The 23,041-nt window shown below is 59.6% G+C and overlaps 2 protein-coding genes across 21 annotated transcripts in view; one reads left to right on the top strand and one right to left on the bottom strand.

Annotated features, from left to right (window-relative positions):
* Positions 1-13,525, top strand: part of TBCD (tubulin folding cofactor D) — a 100,795-nt gene extending 87,270 nt beyond the window's left edge. For 3 of the 5 annotated variants that reach the window (XM_036303626.1, XM_036303627.1, XM_036303628.1), the window contains 13 exons: positions 73-191; positions 515-603; positions 1,210-1,350; positions 3,221-3,304; positions 3,884-4,051; positions 4,124-4,262; positions 6,076-6,197; positions 8,149-8,226; positions 10,236-10,325; positions 10,649-10,736; positions 11,583-11,692; positions 12,710-12,794; positions 13,276-13,525. In XM_036303626.1, the coding sequence (XP_036159519.1) occupies positions 73-191; positions 515-603; positions 1,210-1,350; positions 3,221-3,304; positions 3,884-4,051; positions 4,124-4,262; positions 6,076-6,197; positions 8,149-8,226; positions 10,236-10,325; positions 10,649-10,736; positions 11,583-11,692; positions 12,710-12,794; positions 13,276-13,290 (1,328 nt within the window). In that variant the 3' untranslated portion in view covers positions 13,291-13,525. Of the gene's footprint in view, positions 1-72; positions 192-514; positions 604-1,209; positions 1,351-3,220; positions 3,305-3,883; positions 4,052-4,123; positions 4,263-6,075; positions 6,198-8,148; positions 10,326-10,648; positions 10,737-11,582; positions 11,693-12,709; positions 12,795-13,275 lie in introns of those variants that run through there. The other 2 variants (XR_004966774.1, XM_036303629.1) reach the window with 2 other exon arrangements.
* Positions 13,526-14,014: 489 nt separating this feature from the next.
* Positions 14,015-23,041, bottom strand: part of B3GNTL1 (UDP-GlcNAc:betaGal beta-1,3-N-acetylglucosaminyltransferase like 1) — a 32,693-nt gene continuing 23,666 nt past the window's right edge. For 9 of the 16 annotated variants that reach the window (XM_036303646.1, XM_036303635.1, XM_036303642.1 and 6 more), the window contains 5 exons: positions 21,957-22,078; positions 17,885-18,020; positions 17,703-17,771; positions 17,262-17,336; positions 14,015-15,407 (listed from right to left, as the gene is read on the bottom strand). In XM_036303646.1, the coding sequence (XP_036159539.1) occupies positions 15,327-15,407; positions 17,262-17,336; positions 17,703-17,771; positions 17,885-18,020; positions 21,957-22,078 (483 nt within the window). In that variant the 3' untranslated portion in view covers positions 14,015-15,326. Of the gene's footprint in view, positions 15,408-16,087; positions 16,355-17,261; positions 17,337-17,702; positions 17,772-17,884; positions 18,021-20,377; positions 22,079-23,041 lie in introns of those variants that run through there. The other 7 variants (XM_036303644.1, XM_036303640.1, XR_004966775.1 and 4 more) reach the window with 6 other exon arrangements.

The raw sequence follows: 23,041 nt of genomic DNA on the forward strand, positions 1-23,041 counted from the left end.
CTTCTGAAACGCCTGTGAAGAGCAGGTAAGGGAACCCTGGGCGCAGTGGGTCACCCTGTGGCCTCTTTTCAGAGGGGCTGGCAGAGAAGTATCTCGCCGAACTGCAGAGCCCGGAGGAGATGACGCGCTGCGGCTTCGCCATGGCCTTGGGCGCCCTCCCAGGCTTCCTGCTGAGAGGCAGGCTCCAGCAGGTGAGGCTGAGCTGAGCGTGGAAGGGGGTCCGTGCGAGACGATGGCGCGTGTGAGACCATACACATGCGGGGGGCCGGGCGGCACACGTCCCTGCCCGGTGTCTCTCGGGTCCACCCCCAGGCGGACTTGAAATCTCTCCCTGGGGAGGATCCACAGACAACACCTGACTGGCAGCTGAGCTGCTGCCTGATCACGGGACAGTGCGGGGTCCCGGCCAGGACGGGCAGGCACTTGCACTCGCTCGGGCGCAGCACCAGGGCTGAGCCTCCACTTGCGGGAAAGAACGTGGGTCTCGTGGGGGTGACTGGCCACTGCCTTTCAGGTTCTCGCGGGGTTAAGAGCCGTCACCCTCTCCTCGGAGGACGTGAGCTTCGCGGAGTCCCGGCGGGATGCCGTGAAGGCCATCGCCAGGTGGGTCTCCGTCCTCCCGAGTCCAAGGGGTGGTTCACAGCTGGTCCTCTGGAGCCCATGCTCAGTGACGAATCTGCTTAGGGGCAAACGCTGTTCTTTGTTTTCTAGTTTCTTCTCTATTTGAAGGATTGGGAAGAACATTTCCAACTCAGGCCTGTTAACAGCTCTGTCCTAATTCTAGGAAACATCGAGCCCATGGTGTGCTCGCTCCATCCCTTTAGGACACGGGACCACTTTAAAGATGGGCAACCCCAAGGACGAGGGCAGGACAGTGCGCGTGGTGTCTGGTGCTCAGTCACAAACGCATACATGTAGGATGCGCTGTCTGCCCCCCCCCCCCAGCTGTGTGGAGCCCACATGCTGTCCAGGCCCTGATGGCACACTGTCCCCTTTCTGCCCAGAGAGAGGGCGGGAAGGCCCAGGCACAACTCGCCTTCTAAGCTGTAGACACGAGAGAGTGTGATTCGGAGAAGAGGTGGCGATAGCGGGAAGGACGCTGGGCGTCGGAGCCTCCCTCGGAGGTGCCAGTCTGCTCTGAGCGTGACCTGTGAGGAGAAGCCCATCGGGCTGGAGGGACGGGCGGACATGAGCTGTTTCTAATTCCAGGATTTGCCAAACTGTCGGTGTGAGAGCAGAAGGGACCCCGGATGAGGTCGTGTGCAAAGGGAACGTGTCCCAGATTTATAGCACGCTGCTGGACTGTCTGCGCGACTACACCACCGACAGCCGCGGGGACGTGGGCGCGTGGTGAGGCGGCCTGCGCACCCGTCCAGGAGGGTGGTGGGCTTTCCCTGGCCTTCCAGCTGCTGCTGTGGTTGCCTTCAGCGCACACAGTGAAGAAGGGAGGAAGGCTCCCCTCCAGGGTCCTCCCAGGGTCCCGTCCGTGCCAGAGCCCAGGCATGCCGGGCGTGTGGGTGACAGGAGGACCTCGGGCCAGAGCACAGTCCCCCTGAAGGTGTTGTTTCAGAGCGTGGGTCTGAGTTCTGTAGTGCTTGGTCCGTCTTCAGAGATTCTCATTCTTTGCAGAAAGTCATTGTTTCCACGTTTTTCTCTTCAACGTGTTCCTCGTGGTTATTTTAAGGACTCGACCCATCACACCAGCACCTGGCACCTGGGTCTGTTCCTGTTGTCGTCTCTCATCACTTTAGCACTTGGTCTTCCTTTTTTAAAATATATTTTTATTGATTTCAGAGGGGAAGGGAAAGGAAGAGAGAAAGAGGAACGTCCATGATGAGAGAATCACTGATTGGCTGCCTCCTGCACGCCCCACACTGGGGATTGAGCCTGCAACCCGGGCCTGTGCCCTGACCGGGGATCGAACTTGTGACTTCCTGGTTCATAGGTCGATGCTCAACCACTGAGTCACACTAGCTGGGCGGTCTTTTTTTGTTTTTTAACATTCCTTTTAATTTTTAACTAAATCCAGAGATTGTGAGTTCAGAACTGTAGAGGCTTTGGGTTGTGTAATTTCCTTTGAGCAGGTGGTAGGTTTCCTTACGTGAGGCCCACGTGGGGGGTCAGGTCGCCGAGTGCTCTCAGCAGCGGCTGGGCTGGCCCTTACTCCTGCCTACACCCCAGGGCGTGGCCTGTGTCTGCAGCCCTGGCTGAGGGGCCTCAGACCCCAGGGCCTTCCTCCTGCTCACACGTCCCCCAGCTGCTGACTTCAGGACCTCGGACCCTCACCTGTGCTTGACCAGTTAGGAGCTGGCGAGGGCCCTGCGGGTGTGTGCAGGTTTGGGTCCCCGTGGCCCTCCCCCAGCCTTTCCCTGTGAGTGCTGCGCCCACAGAGATGGGGGGTCTTCCCTGCTCCCACACTCTGCCTGCTCCTTGGCGCCTCCAGAGGTCATGTGTCCTGGGTAGCGGTTTGCCGGTGGCTATGCCCTGGCATCTGAGCCACTCGTTCCTGTCAGCCTCTGGCCTGCGTCCGCCTTGCACCTCTGAGCACGCTGTGCCTGCCCTCAGCACCTCACTCTCCTGAGGCCTCCCCTGGGCTGAGGCCCACACCCTGCCCCCCTCTTCACTCTGAGCAGCACAGGCTGCCTCCCCGATGGGCCCCATTCACTCCTGGTGGGAGGGTGGGTGCCCCAGGCCTGTGGGCCCAGCGGTGTGCTACCTGGGTTGAGTGCACATTGTCCCAAGTTAAAAATGTACTTTGTGGCGTTAGGCCAGTCCTAGTGTGAGCGCAGCTTTGCAAGTTGTATCAGTTTGTCTCCTTTCCCGGGAGCTGCTGTGGACAGTGTGTTCTGCGTGGACAGAGCGTCCTGGTCTGGGGGCCCCGGGGCAGCGGGAAGGCGCCGCTCTGCGTGTTCTCCCAGGGAGGGCAGGCCAGGCCCTCGAGGTTCTGCTGGGACAGAGCTTTGCGGGGCGGGCGTGTTTGGCATTAAAAGTTCTTGGAAAACCAGTGCTGTTTCTGCGAGCACCTGCCCGCTGGCTGGGACCCGCTGGCTGCGGGCACGTCCTCGTCCGCCTGTCGTGGAGGAAGCGCTCTCGGAGGAGGGCTGCTCGTAGGGGCTTCCGGCTGAGGCCTCCGAGTCCCCTTCCCGCACGTGGCTGACGGGCACCTCAAGCTCGGGAGCGGTCTCCTCACCCCCCCGCCCCGTCCCTCCTTGTCCCTCAGGGTCCGCGAGGCCGCCATGACCAGTCTGATGGACCTGACACTTCTACTGGGGAGGGACCAGCCAGAGCTGATCGAGGCTCCCACGTGAGTGTTGGGGTGCACCCACCTGTGCCTGGAGAGGGTCTGTCCTGCCCCCGTCTCCTGACCCCGCGGCTCAGGCCCAGGTCTCCCCCTCCGTCGGGGTTCAGGCCGGCAAGGGGGACAGCCATTCCTGGGCGAGGCCAGGGCAGGGGCCACTCCTCAGGCTTTGGGCCCTTGCACCTAAGTGCCTGTTTAGCTGGGGGCCTGGCTGTCCCCTCTCCTGTCAGTTCCCGGGACATGGGCTGCCCCTGGGCACCTCACTTGCGGCGTCTCCATGCCCTCTGCAGGGCTGCTGCGTCTGTGGAAATCACGTTTCCCGAGCCCCACCTGCCCTCGCCCCGCCCTTCCCTTCCTCCTCCTGCCCTTTTCCTTTGTGCCCCCTTCTTGTCCCTGTCTTTTCTGCCTCCTTCCCTGTGCCCCATCCCCACCTGCTGCCCACCGGGCATTTAGGCTCCTGGGGGCAGCTCAGCTGTGGTGGGGGCCCTGCCGTGTGGGCAGGGAGCCAGGCCCGTGCTGACCTGCAGCCGTGTCGCGGGCGCCCTCGGGTTGGAGCTGTGCTACCGTTGGGCTCTTGGTTTGCAGCTGCCAGCGGGTCATGTGCTGCCTGGCCCAGCAGGCCAGCGAGAAGATAGACCACTTCCGTGCACACGCCGCCCACGTGTTCATGACGCTGCTGCACGCGGCCGGCTCAGCCGGCCCCACCGTCCCCCACGTGCCCCACCGGGCAGAACTGGAACAACTCTTCCCCAGGTACGGAGGGTCCGGGTGCCGGATCGCAGTGGGCGGCAGGCCAGGCCCCTCCAGCTTGTGGCTCTCTTGCAGGTCTGAGGCCGCCTCTGTCAACTGGACCGCACCATCCCAGGCCTTCCCTCGCATCACCCAGCTGCTGGGGCTGCCTGCCTACCGCTACCATGTGCTGCTGGGGCTGGCCGTGTCCGTGGGTGGCCTCACAGAGTCCACGGTGAGCATGCGTCTGGCCCGGCCTCTTTCCCAATCGAGCGGCTTTGGGTGGGCGTTTGTCCTGGAGCTGGGGCAGCACGTCTCCGTGGCGTTGGGACGTGCGCTGCCGGGGCTGCCCTGGGGAAACCGCGTCACCGGCACAGCTCCTTTCCTGGCCTCAGGCTCCCAGGGCAGGGTCCCCAGGGCGGCTTGGGGAACCCCACCTCTGAGGAGGGGAGCTCAGGAGCCGGGACATTGTGGCGAATTCCTGTTCCCGGCGCGCAGTTCAGCCGCCATCGTGCTCTGGTCCGGTCCCCGCCCTGTGCTGCCACATTTGCCACCACTTGCCCACGGCCGACTGGCCCTGGTGCTCTGGGTTCCTTTTCTTCTGTGCGTGGTGTTTCCCGGGGAGGCCGTGTTTCCAGTTTCTGTTGTCATGTTTCCGCTGGTGTGGTGCTCACACACTCCCTGACCCTCAAAAGGTGTCGGCTTAGCCTGGTGGGCGTGGCTCAGTGGTCGGCCTAGGAACCAGGAGGTCTCACAGTTCAATTCCAGGTCAGGGCACAGGCCCGGGTTGTGGGCTTGATTCCCAGTGTGGGGCGTGCAGGAGGCAGCCTATCGATGATTCTCTCTCATCATGGATGTTTCTCTCTCTCTCTCCCTCTCCCTTCCTCTCTGACATCAATACACACACACACACACACACACACACACTAGTATATTTTAGAAAAGGGTCGGTTTGACCTGCGGAGCCCCTCTCGTCCCCGTCCTTGTGGTCCATGTGCCTGTCCGCACTTCCGCCGCTGCAGTGGGCACTGCTCTCTCTGGACGTGACACCTGGGGTTCGGTTCCACTGTGATGGGTCCGGTGGGAATGCATTGTTTTGTGAATTGTTGGTTCCAGGGTTCTTGGCACTTTGGGGACAGTCTCAGCCCGTCTTCTCCCCTGCCTGCCCCTGCTCTCCCACTTCCTTCACGTCTGTTCTCTGCTGTGCCCGCGTCCTCGCCGGGTCTGCCTCCCTCGCAGCTTTCTGTCGGCTGCGCTTGTCTCCCCTGTGAGATTTTGGTTTCACCGATTGTATTTTTTGTTACCAGTCATTCACTTTGTTCTGAAATCTGTTTCTCATGCTTGTTCATCATAGGTTCATCTTTATAATTGTGCTTTTGTCTTTAAAAATCAGTACATAGCATTCTCCTATATTCTGTCCTAAAAGTGGTGCCCACAGGGTGGGGCATGTCTAGGTCTGTTCTCTGCTTCTGCTGACTCATTCCCGGGACTCACCCTCTCCGTTTGGTGATCGAGGGAAGCTGCCTCCAGACACCAGCTGTGGCTGGCCCCCGGGCCACTGGGCATGCGGCAGGGCTGGTCAGAGCTGCCGTCCCCAACGTCAGTCTCTCAGCTTCCTTGTCAGCTGGTGGCTGCTGGCGTCCAGTCTCAGACCCCTGGCTGCCTGCTGCTCCCAGTCTTGCCGCCTTGGCGTGGCTCCTCTGCAGGGGTCACTCCCTTCCTCTAGTCTGCAGGCCCCGCTCTGGCCTCCTGCCCTGTTTCCCAGGGAGCCCCTGACCACCCCACTGTGGCTATCCATTGAGTGATAGCGTGTGGGGGTTCAGGCGGTGCTGCCACCTGGAGGGAGCGTTTCCGTGTCAGGCGTTTGCTGTGGTCCGGCTCATGCTGGTCTGGCCGGGCGTCCGCAAGGGCCCTACCCTCTGGGGCTCAGCCTCCTCTGCCACCGGGCACTCTGTGTGCCGCTGCAATTGACCCAGGGGCAGGTGGTGGCAAGGGGGCGGTCTCACGACAGGATTAGGACGAGGACGAGGACGGTCCCTGTGTTGCAGGTCAGGCACTCCACCCAGAGCCTGTTCGCGCACATGAAGGGCATTCAGAACGACCCGCAGGCCCTGGAGAGCTTCAGTGGGACCCTCCTGCAGGTCTTCGAGGACAACCTTCTCAACGACAGGTACGCGGCAGGGCAGGCACAGGCCAGGGCCATGGACACGGACGGCCGGGGCATCTCCACCCGCCCTCGGGGCCCCTTGCAGCCTGCACTCTGGGCCTGTGGGATTCGGGGTTTGCACAGGTTGGAAGTAAAGGTGACAGTGCAAGGTGCCCGTGTGCTCCCCCAGGTAGTGGCCCTGGACCATGGACCCTGAGCAGTGGCACAGGCGCTCAGTGAGCCGGGCTGGGCATCACGGTGAGAAAAGGGTCTTTGTTCTAAACATTTTGCTGTAGGGTTTTGCTCACTGCTTTCCCACGAAGGCAGAGTGAACCCAGCCCTCCAAGAGGGTTGTGGCCGGACTCAGTTCCACATGGTCCTGGGCAGGTGGGTCCTGGGCAGGTGGGCCACTCCTCGCGGGGCCGGCAGCAGCCGCCAGCTCTCCTGCCGGGGGAAGCGCAGACGCAGCTCCGGGAGAGCTCAGCGTGGTCTCTCCTCTTTCTGTGAACAGCCCGGATGTGAGCGCATCTGGTGAAACGCACGTGGAACGTGCCAGTTGGAGTCCTGTTGGCCTCCACAGAGCCATCACCATAGTCAAGACACAACCCCCACCCCCGAGAGCTTCCCCAGCCCTCCTCCCCTCTGCCCGGCCCCAAGGCTCCAACCCAGCATAGGTGGCACTTTCCAGAATTTTCCATGGACTCTGCCGCGTGTGCCCTCTGCGCCGGCTTCTTGGTCCAGCACCTTGTCTGGCGCACGGGGTGGCACCGAGCTTCTCTGCTCACTGGGCCACGCGGGGGCTGTTTCGCGTGGAGGCTGTCCCGGCTGGAGCTGCAGTGAGCGCCTCCGTACACGTCTTCCGTGGGCGTCTCCCCTTTTCTCCTGGGCAAAGGCCAGGGCTGGACTGGCTGGGTCACGTGGTTGGACAGTATTAAATTTTAAAAACACTGTCGACTGTTGTCCAAAGTGATCGTGCCATTTACATTCCTGCTGATGCCATCTGCACGTTCCCAGCGCCCCCTTGGCACCCCGTGTGCAGCCCCCTGCAGTCTGCCCTCACCGCTGCCGTGGCCGTGATGTCGGGGATGTGGGGGGTGTAGCCGCGTCCTGGTCGGGGGGGAGCCCTCTGTGCTGGTGTCTGCTCAGATCTTCGCCTGTTTCGGCTTCTCCGGCTGCTGGGCTTGGGGGTCCCCCCCCCCCCCCCCCGCCCCTGGCCTTGCGTCTCAGGGTGTGGCTGGCAGGCTTGTCTTTCCCTCTCAGCAGGTGCCGCACACCTTGATGAACTCATTGTGCCCACTTGTTCTTTCCCGGGCTGTGTTTTTCACGTCACATCTAGGACGTCTCTTCCTGACTCAGGCTTTCTCTCGTGGCTTCTTGTGGACGTTTTATAGTTTCAGGCTCTGACCTGTGTGGTGCCGGGCGGTGCCCGCGCCCGCGTTGGCTCTAGTGGGGTCAGTGCGCAGCGGTCGCCCCCTCGGAAGCTGATCTGTGGGCTCGTGCGATGAGAAAAGGGCTGTTCCGATCTGTTTGCGCATCTTTCCAACCTGAGCTTCACCAGAACTTTCTCAGTGGAGCTGTGTTAGCCGTCCTGCCCCTCCTTCCCAGGGGATGGGATTCCCTTGATCCTTTGTGTTTCTTACAAAGTTCAGAAGGGGCTTCCCATTGTTGACAACCCCCTGCAGGGTTTTGACTGGGTGGTGGCGCCGTTGGGGGGGTTGGCGGTGTCGGGGGGGTTGTGGCAGTGTCGGGGGGGTTGTGGCGGTGTCGGGTGGGGGGGTTGGCGGCGGTGTCGGGGGAGTTGGCAGTGTCGGGGGGGGGTTGGTGGCGGTGTCGGGGGAGTTGGCAGTGTCGGGGGGGGGTGTTGGCGGCGGTGTCGGGGGGGTTGGCAGTGTCTGGGTTGAGTGTCCCGCTCTCCACACACCCTCCCTTCTCCCTCGGTGGCCCCTGGGCCTCACAGCACGTCCTTTCCCCGCAGGGTATCTGTGCCGCTGCTCAAGATGCTGGACCAGATGCTGGCCAATGGCTGCTTCGACATCTTCACGGCAGAGGAGGAGTGAGTGTTCGTTTCTTCCTGCGTCGGCTGCTTGACCGCTGAAGCCTCGTGATTCATCTTCTAAAGAAACAGCGATCAGGCCAGAGATCAGAATTTTAGGGATTATTTCCTAGTGTGTTCAGGTCGGTTTCTACATGCCCTGTAAATGCCCCCGTGAGGCTGGCTGGGCAGCTGAGGGGGGAGCAGCGACGGGCCTGTGGCTGCCGCAGTGGACGGAGCAGAGGCCAGCTGGGTGGAGGCACCGGGTGTGGCATCTGTGGCCTCTGCTGGTTCCTCTCAGGTTTGTTTGGGACTGTTTCCTCTTCGCTGTTCTCTTCATGGTCACCCTGTCCGTCTAATTTTCAGTATTTCTCTCTCTTCCTGGACAATTCCAAGGACTTGGAACACGATGGGTCCATCTGCATTTTTAGTTGTTGTTTTGTTTTAGTGTTTGTTACCCACAGTTTTACTACTTTTTTGTCTCTCATTGCTCCCAAATCCCTACCTGGGGTCTTGTTCTTTCTGCCTAATGAACATTCTTCAGAATTTCTCCTAGTGAGGTCTGCTGGTAAATGCTTTCTCGTGTTCATTTGCAGTGTTTTTCACAGAACTCTAGGCAGCTGTTTTATTTCAGGACTTAAAAAATGTTTCCTTGCCTGGTTGGTGTGGCTCAGTGGTTGGAGTGTCAGCCTTCACATCGAAGGGTCGAAGGTTCATTTCCTGGTCCAGGGCACATACCTGGGTTGCAGTTCAATCCCCGGCCCTGGTCAGGGTGGTCAGGGTGCAGGAGGCAACCAACCAATTGGTCTCTCTCCCCCCCCCTCCTCCCTCTCCCTCCCCTCTTCTTCCTCCCACTCTTTCTCTAAAAAAAAAGTCAGTGGGGAAAAATACACTCAGGTGGGGATTAGCGTGTACACACACACACACACACACACACACACACACACGTGTTTCGTTTATTCCAACGCCTCCTGTAACTCTCGGCGTCACCTCTGTCTCAGGGGGGGAGCCTTTTTCCTGCCGAGGGCCACGTGGATATTTGTACTCATTGTGGGCCGTACAGAATTACCCACGGAAACATTACCTCTGTATTTGGGCAAACATTTCATTAACTCGCCCCTCATGCCTTGGCAGGGCCAGACCGAAGGAGCTCTTGGGCTGCACACGGCCCGCGGGCTGGCCGTTCCCGCCCCGGTCTGGACGCCTGGGCCTTTGGAAGCGGTCTGGGTGTTTCCTGCCCCTCGTACGATTTCCTCCTTGGCGTCCCTGTGTTCCTCATGTGCCTGGCTGTCAGGTTTCCTGCATGTGTCTTAATAGGGATTTGTTAAACTCGGCTCTGTGGTTCCCTTGGTTTTCATTTGTTCTAGGAAGTTTTTAGCTGTCCCACCTCTTGGGGTTTTGTCCTCGGGGCACTAGCCCCCCCCACACCCCCAATTCTCGGGGATCCCACCGTGCCTGCTGCACCCCTGCACCGGCAGCCGTTCCTGCCTTTGCGCCATCGCTCGGGTCTGTCTCCACCTGCTGGTGTCTGAGACGGGCCATCCCTGCCTCGTGTGTTTGTACAGGACCTGTTTTTGGGTTTTGTAGTTTTCAGGTGTCTCTGCGCATCTGGTTTGTTTCCAGATCGGAAGGGTCCCTTACGCTTCCCTGCAGTTCCTGCCGGGTCTGCCCTCTCCCGTCCGCTGTCTTCTGTGTGGCTCTGGGCTGCAGTCCTCATGGGGTTCCCATGCAGTTTCTAGTTTCCCCATGGGTCTCATTACTTGTGGTCTGGATGTTGCGTCTGAAATGTCATGTGAAAGGAGCCTGAGGCCTGAGAAGACGACGCTGCAGGCGGGACTCCGCTCCCCTTGCAGGCGTGAGAGGGCAGCAGCCAGTGGGAAGGGTCTCTGGACTGTGAGGTCCGCAGCGGCTGGGCCGCCGCACCCGCTGGGCCAGGCTTCTGCTGCTGCCTGATGGGCGCTGGTTGCGCGGCACCAGAGCCAGTTAAGGTGACCTGGTCGTCACACCCCCTGCCTGTGCTGTCCTTGCAGCCACCCCTTTTGTGTGAAGCTGCTGGAGCTTTGTAAGGCGGAAACCAGCAAGTCCAAGGACGTCCAGAAACTGCGGTCCAGCATCGCTGTGTGAGTCCACGCAGGCTGACGCAGGCGGGCTCGGGGAGGGGGCTGGGAAGCCCTGAGGCCGTGTAGAGTCCTGAGAACAAGCGGGAAGCTGTAGCCGTGTCCCCAGCCCTGACCACGTGTGACCTTGGCCTGAGGGGCGGCGGAGTGTCCCGACCCTGGAGATCTAGACAGATCTGGACGGTGGTCTGGATGCCTCGATCTGCAGTGATCATGGTGACTAAACTGGAGCGCCACCCTGAGGCCTGGGGTCAGCACGGCTCTGGCATCTGTGCCACCGCGGGCGGCTGGCTGGGCCCAGGCCGCTCACCGTGTGCTGCTGGCAGGTTCTGTGGGATGGCGCAGTTCCCCGGCGGTGTGCGGAGGAAGGTCCTGCTGCAGCTGCTGCTCCTGCTCTGCCACCCGTTCCCCGTGGTGAGTGTGTGTGACCAGCAGCCCACCCTCGGGGTTTCCCAGGGACGTGCAGCTGCGTGTTCTGCGTGCGGTGCCGGTGTCGCGGGTGCCGGTGTCGTGGGTTCTGGGGCGAGCGGCCGCAGAGCGGGCCCTGGTCCAGGTGGGACGCTGCCTCACTCCACCTCCTGAGTCAGCAGGGGGCGTGTGGTGGGGTGTCCTCCGCTGTGTGGACCCTCAAGTCTCAGGAGCAGCAGCTGCCGTGTGACTTTCACGGTCTTTCTGGGGGGGAGGGTTCTGCCCTTGAGGGGCAGCAGGTGATGCACCGTGAGGCCCTACCCCCCACATCTATCCCTGACTACCCCCCCAGGAGGCCCTGGGCAGGGGGGTCCTGGAAGCTCCGCACCCCGAGTGATGCCTTCACCCAGAACTGCCCCCTGCAGGGTCAGGCTTCCTAGAAATCTCTGCCTTTGGCTGAAAGGATGCTCTTCAGGGAAACGTCACCTTTTCCTAAGGGTGAAAGGAGCCCGCACCTCCAGCAGCACCCGTCAGAAAGGCAGGTCTCGGGCCACTGACCTGCTGGCTTACACCCTGGGGTGGCTCTGTGAAATGTCCCCACAGGGGATCCTAGGGCAGAAACAGGTGAGACATGTCCCTGATGAGGGCAGGTCTTTCAGGAGGCACATCGACAAGAACTCGGCCGGCCTGTCAGGCTCTGGAGGGATCGCAGGGGGCCAGGGGGCCTCGTGCTGTCGTGGGAACACTTGTGGTCACGGCCAGGTCTCCCAGGTTAGGATCTGAGGTCAGCACGTCCTTCAGGCTTCAGTCAGACTCCGGGGTCCCCCTCTCACTAATGCTCTGTCCAACCAGATCCGCAAGACGACAGCGAGCCAGGTGTACGAGATGCTGCTCACCTACAGCGGCGTGGTGGGCGCGGACGTCCTGGACGAGGTCATGGCTGTGCTCAGCGACACCGCCTGGTGAGTGCTCGGCTCCTCCCCTTCTCAGGACGCGGGTCGTGCCAACCTCCCTTCCTGACCCCCCGTCTCTCCCCAAAGCCCCCGAAGGGAAAGGGAACGGGAAAAGCGAGGCTCCCAGCCCTCGACGGCCTTGGCTCTGGGTTTGAGGCGGCCGTGGTGGCGGCTGTAACAGGCTTTTCCCCACTTGTCCAGCTCAGGCTCTGCAGCGCAGGCTCTCCCCTCGCACCCAGAGGGCTGTGCCAGCCACACGCGGAGCAGCAGGGTGCCTCCCGGCTGCTCAGGGGTGACATTTTCAAAGTGAAATTATTTTTCTCACATGCAAATTTTTAAAAAGTCCTTATTGTTGAAAGTATTACTATATATGTCCCCTTTCCCCCCGTTGACCACCTCTAGCACCTCCCCCCACATTCCCCTCCCCACCAAGTGCAATGTTTTTTAAGTGAAATGGGCAAATGTTTTTGCTTCTCGTTGGGCGCGATGGGCACTGGTGCACCCAGGCCGGCTGCACGGGGACTGGGCTCCTGCCCAAGCTGCAGTGTCAGACGCAGTGGGGTGCAGTGTGGGAGGCTCGTCCTGCGCGAGGATGTGCTGTGTCCGTGTGGCGTGGCTGCAGCGGGGGCTGCTGTGCGCAGCCTTGCCTCAGTGTTGGGCAGAGGGGGAAGGTTCGTCCCTATAATTTAATCCCTTTCTGTTTAAAAAAAAATTCCCCAGCCCGGCCAGCGTGGCTCAGAGGCTGAGCGTCGACCTGTCTATAAACCAGGAGGTCAGGGTTCGATTCCCGTTTGGGGCACATGTCCGAGTTGCGGGCTCGATCCCCAGTGGTGAGTGTGCAGGAGGCAGCCGATCAATGATTCTCTCTCATCATTGATGTTTCTATCATGTCTCCCTCTCCCTTCCCTTTTCTCTAAAAATCAATAAAAGCGTATTTTAAAAAATAAAAACTAAGGTTTGTGGCAGGTTTGACTAAAGCGAGTGGGCCTTTGCTGCAGCCGAAGCCAACCTGTTCTCTCCCCACAGGGACTTGGAGCTCCTGCTCGTAAGAGGCCATCGGAACCGCCTGTGTGACCTCCTCGGGGTGCCCAGACCTCAGCTGGTCCCCAAGGTAACTGCACGTCCCCCTCGGGCAGCGCCAGGGACACCCGGGGCCCTTTCCGGGCCAGGCCTCCCAACAGCTCCGACGAGCTACTGTCCTGAGCTCCAGCCGAGACACCTGGGTCCTCCTGGCTTTCAGGACCCGGGGAGGGCAGCACCCACATGGCAGTCCCCCCCGGGAGCCTGGTGCAGGGCAGGTGCTGATCTGTCAGCCCCCAGGGGACACTCGGGCAGAGGTGGCAGGAGGAGCGTTGTGACGCTCCCGTCTCCTTGTGTACAGGCCACGCAGTATCAGCTTCCCAAGTGAATGTGCTTTTTCGTTTTTACTAGGAAAATTTTGCACTCAGATGGGTGTGGTCAGGGAGAACAGGTGTCAGCTCCTGGGATGTCTGGGGAAAAGGCCCAAACTCGGTTTCCTGTGGGAAGCAGAGCCCAAAGGGGGCGGGCGATGGTGCTGGCCGTCCTGACTAACCCTGTCGTGTGCTCTGCAGCCTGCTGTCCGCTGAGGCCAGTCCTGGGAGCCGAGTAGCGCTTGTGCCGTCTGCTGGGAGGAGCCGCCAGATGCCGCTCAGGACAGGAAAACTGGTGCAGAACCCCGGCCCTTGCTGAAACATGTGCGGAGGAGTTCGTCACCACAGGGCGCTCTTTATTACGGGCGCCTGCGCTCTACTGACCCTGTGTCGGTGCTTTTGTCTGTTTAAACGCGAGTCCACATCTTATAAAATCACGTGCTGAGCAGTCTGTCTGTCTGACACTGTTGTGAGCGAGGGTGATGGGGGGACAGCCTAATGGGGGCGTAAACTGGAGGCCAGCGAGAGTCCTAGGCTCCCTCCTGCTCTGCCTGCCCACCTGAGTCTAGGTGAGGGGTCTGGAGGGAATCCCCAGCTCTCACAACCTACCCTGTAGCCAGAAGCGGCAAGAGCAAAAGATCACACGTGTGCACCTGAGGGCTGGGAAGCAAGAGAAGCTGGGACCCTCTGCATGAGGGGGAATGACCAAGGCCTCCTCCCAGAAAGGTGCGGCCAGAGCATCCCTGTCCCAGGCTCCACCTGGTGCTGGGGTGGAGGGAGGAACGCTCCCCTGGCCACCCACAGCTCGAACACGGAGCCCCAGACGAGGGGCAGACGAGCAAAACCCACTACCCCTCTGAGAAGGCTGGCTGGTCCCCACAGAGAGAATTTAAAATGTAAGCTCACATTCCAGAAATTTTTAGAATCAAACCCCAAAAGATACAAAATATAAAATGAGTTTATCAAGAAGAGCTTAACGACAAACTGCTCCATGGATTAAACAACCTGGTGGACACCGCTGAGGAGAGAACGCGGACAGGAAGACCCGCAGAAACTGTCGGGAAGAACAGCCGGGAAACGTGTAGGCAGAGTCAGGAGACGCCTGAGAGGAGGGACCTGTCCCGGGGGCGGGGGTGCGGACCGTGCAGGCGCCCGCCCTTGTTGGGAGGCAGCCGTCCTCGATGCAGAAGCCCAACGGTCCACACAGGACGGGCTCCCCCGCTAGCTGTGCACACGGTGGCGCCCCTGCTGCCCGAGTCCCAGCGGCCGAGTTGAGAGGCTGGATCAGCTTGCCCTGGTGCTGAGGACACGACTCCACGTGGCAGGACTGAGCGCCGAGTGGAAGGGATTCAAGGAGAGCAAAGCCAAACCGTAGGTAGGACGGGCTCTCCAGCCTGTGGCTGGTTTTTCACTGTTGACATCGGGGCTGGATGGGTCTTTGCTGTGGGGACAGTCCTGTGCAAACCCTTTCCAGGTGTGACGACAAGCTGTCTCCTTGTGGATGGACATCAGCAGGAAAGGGTTGAGCAGAAGGTCTCAGATGTGAGGAGGAACGCGGGACCAGGAGACCCCACATTTAGGGAAAAGCTCTTTGGGACTTGTTCTCCTGGCCTGGGTGGGGCCACTGGGAGGGGTGGGGTCCTAGGACTGGGAGGCTGGACGCAGACGATGCCAGACCAGCCATACAACCTCAGCTCCTGCCCAGTGCCTGCAGCAGCCAGTCCATCCCCGGGAGTGGGCAGTAACTGCCAGCTCCCCTAATTTTTGCTCCGTTTACAACTGAGACCAACCAGAGGAAACCAGATGTGCCCCCCTTCCCGCCACAGCCCCCGGCAGGCCCCTGAGCCCCTTGCCCTCTGCTGCCCGATGCCCCGCCACCGGGTGCTGAGCACAGCAGTTCTTGCCAGGCGGTCTGACTCCCACCCGTCTCCTGAGGTCAAGCGCAGTAGCTGCACCCCAGGGTGCTCACTTTGACGGGTGAGCGCACGCCCACCCAGACGGCGCCATGGCAGTGCCCACACGCAGACACTCCACGTGGCGAATGTTCTCAGAAGAGGCCATGGTGTGTGGGCACGTGTCAGGTGCCCGGTGAGGGTGTGGATCCCACCCCATCAGAACACACCCCTCCTGCCCCCCCGCCAGGTGAAGGTCTCCCACGTGGGGTCTGCCATTGCCACACGGCCACATGGCTGTCCTTCCCGACGGCCCCCGATCCCTTGTCACGTGCAGGACTCCATGGCTGCTGTGGTCTGTCAGCTGAAGTGAAGGAAGTCCCGGCCCTCCTGCAGGTGCAGCGACCTCAGGTTGTCCTCAAATGCACCCCCAGTAAGGTCCTGTGGGAGGAGCAGCAGGTGGAGTCCCACAGAGCCTCCCTCCCGGGTTCAGGGCCCCCTGTGGCCACCTGTCAGGCGGTCCACTCTGAACTTGTGCTGCACTGTTGGGAGTCGGGGGGCAGGACAGGAAACAGAAGGCGAGACGCCACAATCTCCTATAGGCTGGGTCACCGTGGGAGGTTGGGGTCCTGAGGGACACCCCCTCTCAGCCCCTCCCTAAGAAGGCAGCTGACCCCCACTGCAGGGACTCGGGGACAGTCCCTTCTCACCCCTTTGTCCAGGGCAGAACCAGGAGCCCCCATCCCTCTTCTGCAGGGGACACAGTGGGAGGTGGCCCCTGGGGACAAACTGCCACTCACCCAGCTGCTGACGGATCCCCCTGCCGCCCGCTCTGCTGTCCCTGCAGCAGAGCGGGCCAGGACCCTGCAAGGAGGGTCAGGACCCAGGAGGCTGGCTCTGTCCAGAACGTGCATGTGATCCTACAAGGTCACTGAGGTTACCCCAGGGGCGGGGCGGGACTTGGGGAGCAGGTTCCTAAATGCTTCAGCGTGGCCTGTTTAGGAATGCTGGCTTCGGCCAGGCCACGTAACCCCAACCCCAGCCCTGGCCCTGATCCCTAGCCCCAAGCCCTCTTGCCCCCGGGGCCTTCCAGGCCTGTCTCTCATCCCAGACCCCTGCTACCTCCATAGCCTGGCTCCCAAAGACACAGCCGGCACACCCGTGGGTCCCTGGCCTTGGGCAGCACATGGCAGGGACGGTGCTGCTTGGTTACCATGTTCGTTCCCCTTGGTGTCATGCGTGGGTCAGGCCAGCGCGGGAACCGGCCTGGCTATGCCCACCTGGGCCGTCATGCTCCTCCTCCTCCTGCTACTACTGGGCGCTGCTACGCGTATTTAAATGACAACCACTCTGATTCTCTCATCATTAATGTAGCGCTCTCTCCCTCTCTGAAATCAATAAAAGTATATTTTAAAAAGAAATGAAAACTACTCTACTTGGGAAACATCTGAAATGTCCAGATTCTGTCCTCCACGTGCTGTCCATGCTCAAACCCCCCTCTTCTCTTCCGTTCCCGTGCTGAGATGTTTCCTGAGATGTTACAGGAAAACTGGGCCCCGCCTGAGTGTGGCCCAGGGGTCGTGGGCAAGGCTGCCAGCCCTGGGCCTGCAGAGGGGCCAACGGGAAGGCCTGCTCCGGACTGGAAGGGGTTCCTGAACAAGCGCAGCTGGACGCGTCCATTAGCTGACATCGCCCGTTAACAGCATGAAAAGGCCAGCCCAGCCAGCAGGGCTCAGTGCTTGAGCGTCGACCTATGAACCAGGAGGTCAGGGTTCAATTCCCGGTCAGGGCACATGCCGAGGTCGTGAGCTCGACCCCCAGTGTGGGGTGTGCAGGATGCAGCCGGTCAGTGGTTCATCATGGATGTTTCTCTCTCCCTTCCTCTTTGAAATCAATAAAAAAAATATATTTTTTAAAAATGAAAAGGCCAGACAAGCCAACAAAGGGTGACAGCCCAGCAGGTAAGGATGGCGTCGACGGCTGTCAGGGGGCACACAGTCCCACAGGTAAAGGGGAGAAGCTGCTTGGAAACCACAGGAGAGGGGGCTCCACAGGCCCAGTCAGTACAGGAAGGGGCTCAGGCTCGTGGTGTCCTGAGCAAGAACGTGCATCTTAAAACCAGTGAGAGCACCGCACCGCCATCTGGGGAACTGGCTCTGGGCGTCCCCTGGCCTGGCCACTTTGTGGGCATCAGGGTGTCCTCCCAGCACAGCCTGGGAGCCAGCTCCTAAAGGCCGAGCCGCCTGGTGATCCAGGGTGTGTCCCAGCCCCACGTGCCCCGCAGCCAGCACTCACCAGCTTCACGCAGATGACGAAGGGCGGGCGGGCGGCTCGGAAGTGCAGGATGGGCACCCGGGGCTTGGGCTTTTCCTGAGACAAGAGGGCGTGGGCGTTGCTCTTTCTGTCACCTGAGCCCTGTACCACTCCCAACTGCACAGCGCAGGCTAGACCCGGGACCCAGCCACCCCTGCCCAGCCACCTCACAGCCGCCGCGGAACCCACCCAGGTGGGCGGTGGGAGACCTGGACCTGTGAGCAGGGCTCTCCAGTGAAAAGATGGGGTGGGCACAGGTTACTCTGGGGCCCCCCAACCCCCCCAGGAGTCTGAGGGCTGTGTCTGCAGCTGCCTGGGCCCAGGTGGCCTGTCCAGGATGGCGTCTTAGAGGTGGACCAGGTGTAGTGTGGCGACCTGTGCAGGACCCAGCCCCCAGCTCAGGGGCGCCAGGGGCCTCCACACCTGAGAGTCCTCATAGCAGTAAAAGCCCTTCTTGATCTTGTTCTCGTCTACGTCGCAGAAGGCAACCACCTGGGGAGGACATAGGACGCCAGCCTTGGACAGTGGTGGGGGGTGGGGGTAGGGGTGGGGACAGGGGTGGGGGAGGACGCAGGGGAAGAGGAGGCGGGGGAGGGGGCACCCACCTTGCGCCTCGCCTCTGCTGTGAGGCTGCGGTAGAGCCGGCGGCCCTGCTTGCCTGCGTTCCAGATAGTGAAGGTTGCCCAGTGTGGCAAAGCCCGCTCTTCCAGGAAGCGGACTCGGTGGGTCCAGATGGTGGACCTGTGGAGCGAGGCTGTGACCCTTCCAGCCCCACCCAGCCTGCCAGGTCCCTCGGTTCATATCCCCTCGGTACATATGCCCTGGTCTTCGTCACCTGGGGCAGTGGCTTGGTGGGCATTACAGGGGTTACAGTGCTGACTCCCTAATCCTGGCACTTAGCACCTCATTTCAGAAAGAAACACACAAGCTACACACACTCCAAGCCAATTACACACCACGCAGGCCTGGCCACACAACACACAGCTTTGCCAGCATCCAAGAAAATGAAAGAACCCTGGCTGGTGTGGTTCAGTGGTTGTCGACCTATGGATCTTCGATTCCCAGTCAGGGCACATGCCCAGGTTGTGGGCTCGATCCCCAGTGACGGGCATGAAGGAGGCGGCTGATCAATGATTCTCTCTCACCACTGACGTTTCTATCCCTTCCTCTCTGAAATCAATAAAAATATATATATTTTTAAAAATTGACAGTTTCTAAGGACAAAAGAACAGTGGATCACATGCAAGTGAATTCTAGCCAATGTGATGTCCTGAGCAAGAAGTCCCTTTTAACACTTTTCCTCTTTCAAGTCAGCTCAGTGTCGAAAGGCACCGAGTGGGGCCCTCGGTTCCTGTGCGCCTGGGTTGGGCAGAAACAGGAGGTGCCCCGGGGCCCTGCCGGTGGGGGGGGGGGGCACCCTGGCTCTTGTCTTCCCCACCACAGGCGAGGTGAGAAGGGGCTGCAGACACGGGGCCTCCCCACTTCTGGGACTTGAATTGCTTCTTTCTAACCAGCCCATTTTCTCCATTTGAGGTACATATTAAATGCGATGCCCACCAGAATGCCCACAGTTGTGGACGTTTACAAGGATATGAAATGGCCCAGACCAGGTCTCTGAGCAGATCAGTACTGCCAACCAGACACGGCTCAGAGCCTCGGGGATTGGGCTGGCATGGGCCCACACGGGACCGCACCAGCCCTGGGGCTGGTGGGAAGGCTGCCCTGAGGGACGGACAGAGCCAAACGGCTCAGAGGAATGTGGGCATTAAACGACCTCCCTGTGTCTCTGGAATCATCTCAGGGTCTCTGTCTGAAAGTACCACACGGGGTGAGCTGACAAGACTGAGAAACTGCCACGGACACATGTGCGTGGGCACTTCCTGCCCTGGGCCCGTTCCTCTTCCAGAGCCGTTTTCACACTCGTGCCCTTCCCGCCCCTGCCTGCTGGAGACCAGTGTCCTCACCCGAGGGCAGGGCAGCGCAGGGGCCAGTGCACTGGTTTCCCCAAACCCACAGATGAGCACTTCCAGAACTTTCTGGGGAGGAGGGGCAGTGTCACGGGTAGCCTGCACTGGGCACAGCAGGCCCAGAGTTGGAACAGGAGGCAGAGACGCCGAAGGGACAAGAGCTCAACTCTAGTTAAGCAACATGCAATTTTCAGAAAGAATGAGCAGAATGCTACCGTTTACATAACATTTCAAAGAGGTTAAGGGTATTGTATAGAGAGAAATTACACAGTGAACGTGTGAGGAAGTGGAGGGAGTGGCATGGGGGCCGCTGGGCAGGAGACAGAGCCTGGGGAAGCGCGAGGGGTCAGGGTGGGCCAGGTTTTATTATACTTTCCTTCCTGCCTTTTGGTGCCTGAAGTATTTCAGTGACAACCGTTAAATGATGTAAGTGCTGACCAGTCTTAATTTAATATACAAAGGACCAGAACTGGCGCCCACTCAAAAGAGGGGTTTTGGGGAGAGAGTCTGAAGGAATCCAGTTCTTGGCAAACCTCAGGGCATAATTAAGCCCATTACGCTGGGAGGTTTCCCACTCACAGCGCAAAGACTTTAATCCATACAGAAACTAACATGAGATCACTTCTTTCGTGTTGTGTGTGGCAAAGCCTCGTGCTGCAAAATGGGGGGGGGGGGGGGGTGTCCCAAAATAAAAGACAAGTATGGCATGCAAACAGGACGAGGACACAGCACTGCTGCCTGGTCCCTCCCCAATACCCGGGCAGCAGCCACACCGCGGGCCGGAGAGCGCTGTGGTCACTGCTAGATGTTTTTAAATTTTAAAGGAAGTATAACTTACACAGTGAAGTGCATGGATCTTAGGTGGTATCCTCTCTTACTGAAATCTTTGATAGAACATATCTATCAGTAAACCCATTGAGCTTGGCTTTTCCTTATGGAAAGTTTCAAAATTACAAGTCTAATTTTTAATTTTTATTTATACTTTAAATATCTCAGATCTATAGTGGGCTCCTTCATTCCAAATATATTGGTAACCTATATTTTCTTTTAAAAATCAACCTTGCAAGAGATATGTCAATTTTATTGATTTTATTTTGAACAGTTGTTGGTTTTGCTGATTTTTTTTGGGTATTGACAGTCCCTTTTTTTTTTTTAAGTGTTGTTTTTCTTTTTTTTTTAAATTGATTTTTAGGGAGAGGAAGGGAGAAACATCTATGTGAGAGAGAGACAGTGTGCCCCGACTGGGACTCAAACCACCACCCTTTGGTGTAGGGACAATGCACCAACCAACTGAGCCACATGGGCCAGGGCTGTGCATGTCAATTTCACCTTCTTCCACTGTTCATTTCTATTTTTCTGTTGACTTTGAGTTTATTCTGCTATTACTTTAGTAACTTTTAAAGGTGGAGACTCAAATAATTGCTTAGTATCTTCTAAGTTTTAAAAGTCATAAAATTTTACTAAAAACTCTAGCTAAATTCTACAAACATTTTAATTTTCATTGAAAATTTTGTGATTTCCTTTGTGACTTTTTTCCCCTTGGTTGCTCAATTTCCAAGTATTTTGGCTTTTCAAAATGGCTTAATAATTTCTAATTTAATTCTGTGTGGACATGAAACAGATCCTGTATGATCTCGATTTGAAATTTAGATTTGTTTATTGATCCAAGGTATTGCCTGTCTTGCACTTTAGCAGAATGGGCTTCGTGCTCCCTCCATAACCGGCAGGTGGTCAAGCTGGTTGATAGAGCTGCTCAAGTCTCCGGCATCCACACAGACGCCCCATTTCTATCCGCGACCGAGGCAGTCTCAGAAACTCCAGCTCTCACTGTGGGTTTGCTTCTCCCTTGAATTCGGTGAGGTTCTGCTCTGAGTCAGGTTCATGACAACAAACCCAATGGCGCTTCCCTGAAGCTACAGTGTCAAATGCAGGCACCACCAGGACGAGGATCAGGGCCTGTCCAGCTGTACGTTCTCACGGTGAGCAGCACCTCCAGTCAATGCGGACGTCGCTGCTGGGACCCACACACGACACGCAAAGTTGGCATCGCACCCACGTGACCATGACGCGGCGCCCGTGACCTCAGTGTAAGTGGACATCACACCTCCCAGGACGGAGGGTCCCACACCTTCCAGGGAAAGGAGGACCGTCGCTCGGCTTCTAGAAGCGCGAGTGCGGGCCCTGCCTCACGCTCTGGGTGTGCAGAGGGTCCCTGACTGACCTGTCTGGAGTCCCCAAAAGTGAGCAGCACGATGGTGAGGAACCGAGGGACACACCTAGTAACACGCACACATACGTGACACAGACGGAGCACACAGTTCGACCTAAAGACACTCTTCCTTTTTCCAACCCACCTCGGCTCGCACCCCCCTGCCCGTCCCAGCAGCCGGCCTCCCTCACACACGGCACAGAGGCTCAGGCGGCCTTGGAGCTGGGGAACGTGGACTGTGTCTGACGGGGGAGAAGGGAGGGAGGGAGGGGGCTGGCTTCCCTGTGATGCCAAGTAGGGGTGTGGCTCCACTGCCACCGAAGCCTTCTCTGGGTCGGGGTGAAGGAAGAGGGTGCCTAGCCCCCTGCAGCCTCGTCAGAGTGTGCAGGGCCCACCTCGTACGTGTGAATTCCGTCTCAGTTCACCCCACACTGGACCCTGGGCCTCAGCCAGTCCCCGGAGTCCACAGCACCCCACCCGCCCCGGCTGGGGACCGCGTACTCAAGCACGGAGTGCGTGGCCCCGCTGGGGTGGTAGCGGTAGAGGAGCAGGCTCTGGTCCACCCGTCTGACGCCGCCCTTCCTGAGGTGGTTGTAGAAGAGCAGCAGGTCCTCGGGCACGCCCTGCGGGGAGGAGGGTGCTCACCACCACGCACAGCACGTCCAGTGCTCCCCCCAGGCATCTGTCCTCAGGCCAGAGGCGGGGAGGCTGCCAGCCACTCGGCCCCCCTGGATCCCTGATGCCACCGCCTGCTGACCACACGCCCAGCTGCCCCACCCAGCAGGTGGCATCACTGGGCGAGAGTGATCACACGAAGCTCTTTAAGACCAGAAGGAGCTAGAGGGGAGGAGCGTGGCGGTCTGGCCAGGGGGCAGATACCTGCCTCCCCGCGTCACACGCCTCCCAGCCGACCCTACAACCCTTGTGCTGGTCCATTGAGATACGACCTCCCAGGGGCAGGCCCTGGGCTCGGACAGGTCCTGCAGGGTTCCCACGGTTCTGTCTTGTGAGACAGGTCCACTTCCCCGAGTCTGGACAAGATAAGGAAGGGGCACCCCTCCATCCGCTCGCCGGGCTCAGACCAGAGCCAGGTGTGGGGCCTGCAGCCACCTCTGTGCTGACAGGGATGCGGGTTGGCTCCCTTCGTCTCTAAGTCCCAACGTGGAAACAGGTCATCCACCGGGATCAGAGCTCAGCAGCCTCTCGGGCTGGTGCCTGTAGGGCATGTGGCAGCGCACGAGCTCCTCCCGCCCGCGTGAATTTGGGAGAAACGGCAACATGGACAGTGCCCGATGCCCTAGAACCGTGATTGGTTCGCCTCCAGGACAGAGACTGGGGCCAGGTGATCCGCGTGCCATCAGGCGTGGTGGGGCCATGGGCAGGAGCAGCACAGCGGGCCGATCCTGGGGCCGGGGCGTGGCAGCGGGCTGGCTACATCCCAGGCAGCACTGCTGGGCAGCCCCCGGGGCTCTGGCTTTTAAACCTGAGAATAGCCCTGACCCTGCAGAGCATGTCTGTGGCCGTGAGGGACTACCCAGCTGGAAGGCGGGTCGGGGGTCAGGGGTGAGGCTCCTGTGGCGACAGGC

The sequence above is a fragment of the Myotis myotis genome, unplaced genomic scaffold (genome assembly GCF_014108235.1).
Source record: "Myotis myotis isolate mMyoMyo1 unplaced genomic scaffold, mMyoMyo1.p scaffold_m19_p_38, whole genome shotgun sequence".
NCBI lineage: Eukaryota > Metazoa > Chordata > Mammalia > Chiroptera > Vespertilionidae > Myotis > Myotis myotis.